Source organism: Sardina pilchardus, chromosome 19 (assembly GCF_963854185.1).
Source record: "Sardina pilchardus chromosome 19, fSarPil1.1, whole genome shotgun sequence".
Classification (NCBI taxonomy): domain Eukaryota; kingdom Metazoa; phylum Chordata; class Actinopteri; order Clupeiformes; family Clupeidae; genus Sardina; species Sardina pilchardus.
In genome coordinates, this window is record NC_085012.1 from 28,564,970 (window position 1) to 28,573,970 (window position 9,001).

General features: G+C 38.1%; 1 protein-coding gene across 2 annotated transcripts; it reads left to right on the forward strand.

Annotated features, from left to right (window-relative positions):
* Positions 1-1,609: 1,609 nt before the first annotated feature.
* Positions 1,610-7,521, forward strand: LOC134065904 (transmembrane protein 241). Of its 2 annotated transcripts, XM_062521021.1 has the most exons (15): positions 1,610-1,808; positions 2,095-2,141; positions 2,245-2,322; positions 2,454-2,535; positions 2,642-2,719; positions 3,283-3,308; positions 3,466-3,517; positions 4,048-4,096; positions 4,273-4,312; positions 4,505-4,540; positions 4,711-4,745; positions 4,871-4,940; positions 5,422-5,515; positions 6,111-6,175; positions 6,357-7,521. In XM_062521021.1, the coding sequence occupies exons 1-15, from the start codon at positions 1,737-1,739 to the stop codon at positions 6,409-6,411; spliced, it is 879 nt and encodes a 292-aa protein (XP_062377005.1). In that variant the 5' UTR covers positions 1,610-1,736; the 3' UTR covers positions 6,412-7,521. The 2 variants fall into 2 exon arrangements, 1 of the variants encoding a protein (XP_062377005.1); XR_009936341.1 differs by lacking the exon at positions 6,357-7,521 and having other exon boundaries at positions 5,457-5,515.
* Positions 7,522-9,001: the final 1,480 nt, after the last annotated feature.

Sequence of the window (9,001 nt, forward strand, 5' to 3'; positions counted from 1 at the left end):
CCCTGAGCATTGCTGTAGCAGGCAGCGCACTGCTCCAGGTTAGTGTGTGCCTCACCTCACTGTGTGCTGTGTGTGTTTCACTAATTCATGGATTGGGATATATGCAGAGATAAATTTTCCCTCACAGGATCAAAATACTTACTTATGCTGTTTGTTATTCATGGGTTTCATCTGGTCCCTTTCCACAGGTGTATAAAACCAAGCACCTTGATTATCAATGCAGACATGGTGCTTGATTAGTACACCTGTGGAAAGGGACCTGATGAAACTCATGAATAGGAGCACTTTGGACACTGAGGACATCAACAGACCTTGGAGAAACATAAACAACCAGAGCAACAATACACGTCCACTGGACATGATAAGATGGGTACTGCGTGGCGTCAAACTCTACGAAATCTCAACAAACAAATGGATGTCATGAGCAGGAGGAGATAGTACCTATCAAAGCTGCTGGAGGCAGTGCCCCTCCCCACCTCCGTTGACTCCTTGCCACCACAAAGCCATAACAACATGGAATACACTGGAATACTTGCTAAAAGCAAAGCAACAAACCCCCCAGGAGGTGAACTGATATCAGTCATTTGCATAGTTGACTGTCTTATTATATCAGGGGATCTAAACCTACATGTGGATAGTCCTGGAAAAAAAATATGCCAAGGAATTCATTGCACTAATAGACACTTTCTCATACAGGCCATACCCTCGACCTTGTTATTACAAAGGGTCTCAATGTCTCTTATTTTCCACTGTCGATATAAGTTTAAAAAAATCCTCCCTCACAATTAGCGCATGAACTTCTCTCAACTAATAAATGCAATGAGTTTTCATCTTTTTTTAAAGGTAAGATTGACCAAATCAGACTCAACATATCTGCTAAAGTCAACACCTGGAACTTCCAGCTTCAAATAGAGGGAAGCTGAGTTCAACTTGATGACCACGAAACACTTGAAAAAACGGTACAGAATCTCAGCTCCTCCACATGTGGCTTAGACACTCTGCCTACAAATTTCTTCAAAACTGTTTTTCACCTTATAGCCTCAGATGTCCTTCACATTGTAAACACATCACTGCTGTCTGGCACTTTTCCTAAGTCACTAAAAACAGCTGTTGTAAAGCCAGAAGAATAACCTGGATGCCTCCATGTTAAACAATTACAGGCCCATATTCAATCTACCTTTTATTGGCAAAATTATTGAAAAGTAGTCTTTAATCAACTAACCACCCTCCTAACATCAAATGGGTATTTTGATTACTTTCAGTCTGGTTTTCGGACAAATCACAGCACTGAAACAGCTCTCATAAAGGTCATAAAGGAGTGGTAAAACATCAGTGCTATACTGGACCTTATCCATTCATCCAAAATGCATTTACTGTCAGTTACACAAAATGTTTATTTTGGATAAAGATATAGATAAAATATTTACATTTTATGTCCCCCTTGGAAGACATAATAAACTAACCTTGAACTTTGAACCTTGAACATGAAAAAAGAACAATTTTAGTAGGTCTAAGTTTGTTAGCCTACTACACCTTTAAGAAAGCACCGTTTCCTCAAACATGCAAACTCGCCCATTGGGTGAAAAAGCTGGCAACGTGTCATGCCCGTCACAACAGAGGTTTTCTTACAATTCAAAAACGTTATCAGTTATCACAGGATTTGCATCGATGAGAGACACCACCATGATTGATTATTTCATCATTAAAACGAATGTTACGGAAAGGCGTGTAAACAAATGAATCTGTCTAAATTTGGTCTCGGTTCAGTATTCTGCTCGTTTTTTGTGGTGTCATATTTCATAAATAAGGTAACGTTAATTGTAATACTTGTTATTGTTCCTAATAAATTGTAACTAATCAACGGTAGGTAAATGCTGTCTGCTTGTGTGCGACATCAGGATTTCCCGTTTGCGTGTAGCCTACAGACAGATCCTGTGAGGACTTCCGTGTTTCTTTTGCGTTACTCAATTGTGCATTTAGATTGGCTCGCTTTATTTCGAAACGAACCATTTTAGTGCCATTCGTTTCAGCCCTCATTAACATGTGTCGTCTTGTCTGTAAATATGCCTAACGTTGGTGTTGTTTGTCTTACAGTATGTGTTGTCTGTCCTGAAATTCACATATCCAACCTTATTTCAGGGGTGAGTAATGGTTCATGTTAACTAAAATGTCATTATGTAGCCTATGTCGTCAAATGCCATCAGAATAAGCCTAACAGCGCGCTCTCCTGTGTGGGGGCTGTAGGTGGCAGACCTTCATTGGAGCTCTTTTGCTCTTGGTGTCAGGAAAACTAGGATGGGTAGAAATCAGCAGCATCCCCAGGTAATCCATCCACACATCATCACATTTGCAGTGTTAGAGCAGGGTAGAGGTTTGCATGAAGAAGGGACACTACTGTATGACAATTCCTTGTCAGAAATGCCATCAAAACAGTAGGTTCTCTTTGTCAACAGGGCAGCAGCTTTGGCCTGGCTCCCTGGTTCAGCATTGTTTGTCGGCAACATCTATGCTGGCTCCAGAGCCCTGTCTTGCCTGGTAATGACATTTCTTAGCATTTAAGGGTACAGCAACACGTCCCCAAAGCACTGTGTAGCCTACATTGAATGTGATGATGATGCTGTGTTTCTATCCATCTGTACAGCCCATACCTTTTTTCTTCACACTCCACAATGCCTCTGAGGTCATCTCATTCTTGATTCTGAAAGTGACTCAAAGAGAGGTATGTAGCCGTCCATGTAACGGTGATTACTTTTTGAGCAGTGTTGCTGGACAACCACATAACCAGTCCCATGTAATGATTGAATGATGATGATGGTTTTCCTACTGATGATTAGATACTTAGTTGGGCAATTGTTGGGCATTGTGGTTCTGCTTCTTGACCTTTGAAGCTGTTGAGCTGCCTGCACTGGTCTAACAAGATTTCTCACACTCGTTTTTGTAATGCATGCTTTTGGGATTTGGTAATAATTTGGGATTATTACAATCACATGTAGTGCTCCTTAGAGCTGGTAGAGCCCAGCAACTATCAGTAGAGCACAGTACTTTAATATAATCTTATCTTCACGCCAACAACGCAGACTAGATAAGACAGTGTGTCACAAGCGAAGCACTCACTAGCAGCATGTTTGCCACATCTATTACTCACTCTAGATTATGGTGTCTCAGAAACTCTGAACAGAGTCTAACAACAAGTGAATTGACTTTTTTTAATCAGGATTTTATGAAAAGATGAACCATGTTGTTACATTCTTCTCATCCACCTGTTCTTTATTCTTTTTATAGCGGATGTCTTGGATGAAAATATTCAGGTATGGCCACTTGATGAAATGACCAATGTGCTTGGTTATGCCTGTTTTTAATTTTAGTGATCTTTAGTTTTCCCCCTTGGTTGCCTGTTTCACAATGTTTCAGTAGGGCGGGACTGGGACAAGACCTGTTACTAAGTTGAACTGTTTGCATTTTCAGTGTGAATCTGTTGCTTGCATCTGCAATCAACCTTCCCATCCACGATCCGCAGGTCAGTGCAAATACACACACACACACACAAACTTTTGGACAGCAGCCATATCATGATGTTAACCTGCGTTGTGGCAGTATTCTGTGTAGCCACAAGGTGGCGATGTATGTCCTCCTATACGGCTCTGTCCCATAGTCTGTACCTACCATACATACATGGCAGCTGAGTTGATAAATTAGTTTAGATTAGGTTGAACTTTATTGTGATTGTGCAGTACAACAAAATGCAGCTTGTGTCTAAGTAGAAGTGCAAAAAAACAGAAAAGTGCAATGTGATGTACAAAGTATAGGTGGTGCATATACAGAGCAGGATATATAGTGCAATGTAGACAGGAGTATACAGCTGGTCTACAGAAGGTGGTTTACAGTAATCTGTTGAGGGGCAAAAATGTTTGTCCCTGTCAAGATTGACAAACATGGACATGGGCAATTGTTCGGGGGAGAGGGGCTGTTGATGGGCAAAAGTCTGCTTCCTTGCTAAAGGTATTTACTTGGGAATTTCTCAGTGAATGTATTAATTCTCATTCTCAGTTTGATCCTGGTGGATATGTTTGGGCTTTAATTCACATTTTCTGTGTTGGTAAGTCTTTTTCATTTTGAAAATTAACTCATAAATTGTTTGCACTCACCTTGTGTACAATGAATTACCATCTTGTATTAATGACAAATGTGGCTGCCAAGTTCTAGTTTGCTTGTGTTTGAGTAGATAAGTAAACACATCTTAACACTTGTACTCGTATTTTTATCTTGTCCCAGGAGCTTACAGAGTATTCCAGAAGAAGACCAGCCACCTAAGGTAGCTGTTTAATTTAGAGGGAAGTGAGTTAAATTGATGTTACGTTTTAAGTAAAGGATAAGCAACTTTTCTTTCAGCTCTCCTTTCTACTGGAACTTTGCCCCTCTTGTCATGAAATCCTCCCTCTCAAGTCTCAGTCAAATTGTTTGTTGTCCAATGAGAAGTATTTCTGAATTTGTATTTACATTTCAGTGACCTGGAACAACAGTATATCAACTATGTGTTCAGGTAAGTGATCTTACTTTTAGATGTTATTTGTAATATCTTGGAAACTGTAGCCTGTCCCCTGGTATTGATGATGTGCACTTAATACAATATATAAGTATAATTATTCTTTCAATATGTTTTTATGTTACTGCCAATGATCCGGTTTTATATTTGTAATTGATTTCCCCCAGTGTTCTGTTGTTAACCTTTGCTGCACATCCTACAGGTAATTAACTGTTAGTCTCACAGAGCATTATTCTCTGATGTGTTCCAATATAAAAGCGAAAACAGTTGGCTTAGTGTGAAGTTTTATATACCGCTTGGTAAAGTTGCATTTTGATGGACTTCCAGGTGACCTTTTTGGTGCTCTGGACTTCCCTTTCCTTATGTCTTATCAGTTCCACAGTGGGTGCTGTGCCAGGTGAGTCAGCATCAGGATTTGTGTTGTAGGCTCTCATACACTATGCCCTAACCGGATGCGATGCGAGCAAACATTAGCGACCAAATCCATTTAATTACATTGTTTTCAATTGGAGTGCCCTGACTGCATCAACGCTAGCAGTGCGATGCAACACAATGCAACGCAGCGTTTTGAGAGAACTTTTGTCTATTTTCTTTTTGTCATTTGTCATTTTATTTGTAAGGGACCATGTACAGTTTTTAACATAAATGTTTCTGTCGCTTGCGTTGCTCTGCTATTTTGAATGAGAAATATAACGCAATGAAAGGGCATATTTAACAGATTCATTGTAGACCGATAACATTGACAGTCGCTCGCTCAGATCCTGTTAGGACACAGTGTTAGTTGTGTTATATGATTGCAATTCCTTACATGACACAACACTAAAAAAAAGTCTAAGCAGCAGTATAAAGTCTAATCTATATTTAATAATCCCCTGTAGTGCCTTGCTTGGCTTCTTCCTTCTGCTGGCTACAGTTAAACTGAGGACTGCCTTGCCTCTGGAGCACTGTGGAGCTTGGGTCTTCTTGGCCAAGGTATAAGGGCCACGCTACTTTACACGTCTTTACACAACTGTATAGCATAGGGACATATTGTATGTGATGTGATCTATGAAAACCCATCACTTGTTGCTATCAGAAATCCTTAAGTTGTTTTGCTCCATTTCAACCCTCCCTGTTGAAATTTTACCAACTAAAGATTGTGATCATCCTAAAAAATCCTGGATACCATCCTCCAAAAATCTTGGCTGTTGCTAGGATGCTATCAGAATCATAAGTTGGTCCCAGATCACATCACATATTCTACAATAAGAGGCCTAATACTGTAGTAGAGGTGAGAAAGGGTAAAATGAAGTAGAAGCCTGCAAAGAAATAATTGAAGCATTTAGCTGGCAGCAGTTGACATGCTTATCATATTACATTTGAGACATGTGCTCTTAAATTGATAGATAGATAGATAAATAAATAATTGTTCTAGTATTAATCTCTGCAAAATACCATCTCATATGAAAGATGCTGCCCTGACCAGACAGAGAGGGAATTAAAGAGGCTTCATACAATTAGTAAATCTCCCATAGATTTGCTTGCTGCTAACATTTTCTATTTTGTCTCAACCCTCTTGGAAATATAGGTGCTTACAACAGGACTGTCACCCCTTGTGTTCCAGATAGAGGTTAATCCTGAAACTCTCTGCTGGTGAGCATAGAACTCCTTTTCCAAACATAGATCTCCCACTGTTTATCAAGAAGCTTCTGATACTCTGTAGCATGTGGAAGGAGAGAGGCGAGCCAGTAATTAAATAAAAAAAAAAATAGTATGAAAAGAACATATAAAAGGCTTTTCTGTAAATATTGATATGTTAATTTCTGTCCCCCAGCATCCTCTGCAGCCTTGGTGGAGAGGCCCTGTTAGTGTACTCTGAAAAAGCCTGATTTTCCTCAAGAGATTTCTGAAGCGCATCACCTAAAGAAGAGATAAGAATCGCCTGAACACCTGCTGCTGAGAAGGTCCTAGCACTAAGCATATCTTTCTCCAACCATCTCACAGATCAGTGAGGAGTTTCAGGCTGCTTATTTTGAGACTTTTTGTTATTATTGTTTTTAAGGGAAGTGATTACAGAAAAACTTCTGCTCTAAAACATATAATTTTCAGTTGTACATTCTGGTCCAATTTCATGTGTTTAACATGTTCATTGAGGTTCAGACCATTTCAGAATTAATTTGCTCAAGAATGACAGCAGTTAAATGACTATAGATGTTGGTTGTTTATATTTTTTCACAATATTGTCTCTTTGTTTACTTATTTCTTCTTATTATTTACATTGTTATTATCATAGCCTTATGTGTAGCCCCACACTTATCTGTAGCTTTTTATCTCTGTATATGAAATTATGCACATATGTGACCATGTAAAGCGAAACCAGTCATTTTGGTCAAATTTACAAAATTAAGTTATTCATTTTGGCCATGAACTAAGCTTTCCAACGTTATTACACAAACTATCGCTAAGATAACCGCATCCAAAGTTGACATGGTTCTCCTGTCACGATATGCCAGAAGAGGAGAACTCACCTTTTTAAGCAGTTCGTGGACAACTGGAATGACTGCAATTGTGTTGAATCTTCGCCGGGTTTAACAGTCAAGACGTACTGTATGTTTTTCCGTGAAATTAGTTCACGATATGAAATTGTAGACTGTATACTGTCGAATTATGCGAAAACGTGAAATTCATTATTTTAACCCAGAAGTTTGTTTATTGTGGATTTTCTCAAAATAACGTTGTGCGCAAAGCGACTGATTTCGCTTTAAAGGGTCACATACATATTATATAATAGAGTTGGTGCACCAAAGATGAGTTATTACACCGATCAAACACAACCACCTATCATGGCAAATATGAATGTTGTCTGATTTTACTGAAACATGTATGCATTTCATTATATGTGCCTTGTTATTTATGAATTTAGAAAAGTATTTGAAAAATGTTTACTCTTTTGGAGAACTGGATCGCATTAGGTCTTATGGAAAGTAAATAAAATTACATTTCAGGCATTGTAATTAATTGATTACATTTCAGGCATTGTAATTAATTGGTGTAAGCCTATGCATTTGAGTCAAGGTCAAGGTTAGATTTATTGCCATATAGTGAAGATACACAATAGGAATGTTTTACAGCCATTCACGTGTGAATATGGTTGACAGCAACAGACATAAAATAGACATAGACATGACAATAGTGACAGTAGATGCTGAAAGTGCTGATGCTATGCAGGCAGTGAGCAGTAAAGTGCAGTGGACAGACAGTAAAAGGTGCAAACAGTATGTCAGTGGATTCAGTCCTAGAGAGAGTGTCAATCAGTCAATGAGCAGATAGAGAAGCAGTTGTCCGTTTCACAGGTTACTGCCAGGTGAACTAGACGGAAGACAGAGCTGAACGAGTTAATAAAAGTGAGACATTTGATACCTTTTTCGCCTATAGGCCTACTGATCATTTGAAGAAGAAAAAATGGAATTGTTGTAGCAAGACTGAAATGTCTTTTTGGGGGTCATTTCTCTCTGTCTAATTGCCTCATTGTGGTGAATGGAAGGTGTTTTTTGGTTTCTGAAATAATGACACTCATCCCTCTGAATAGGTACTGTATAGGCCTCTGACATACTCAAATATGTCACAGGAGGGCAGACTAAGGTATCTGTGTGTGGATACCTCAGCTCAGAGAAGGAGAGTCCACTCCGTCTTGTACCTGTGTCAGATACATTGCACATTGTAGCCTACTACGGGACACCAGCCATCTCACTTTTACTAGTGGTGGTGATACATTCAGTGTGATGTCTTGTGGTGTCAAATATGGGCTGAAAAAAAGTCAAGAAATGTCAGAAGAGCTCTTTTCCAAAACGCAATAAATCCATTTTGATAGTTTCCAGGAAAATTATTTTTTTTACCTAGACCCACACATTTAGTTAATATTAAATGTATCCTGTTTAAATGATTGATTGGCTCAGTCTGAACATGTTGAACAATGATTATTAAATCAAACAACAGTATTTTTAATTATAAATTCAAAGTTTATTTTATTTTTTTCCCAAAACGCTATAAATCCATCCGTTTTTTTCCCCAAATGCTATAACTCCATTCATTTCTTTCTTAAAGTTTTTTTTTTAAACATATGATATAAGGGACTCATACAATGAATGCATATGAATCAAAATAAGTGCAAATGCATTAAATAAATAAATAAATAACAGCCAAATACAATAAATATTAAAATAAAATAACTGTTTGCTATTTCACATTTCAACATTGTCCTCCACATTAAACAAATAATTAAAATAACATACAAATACATCTAATTAAATAGAAATACAACAATGTAATATTAATATAATGTAGTAACACATTTAGGCTGCAACAGTTAGGCCTAGCTAGTAATGATATAACAATATTCAAAGTTATTAAGTAATACAAAAAATAAATGTCATTCAATAATACATTTGGCATTCAGAAAAGTGTCAAACATGTATAAAT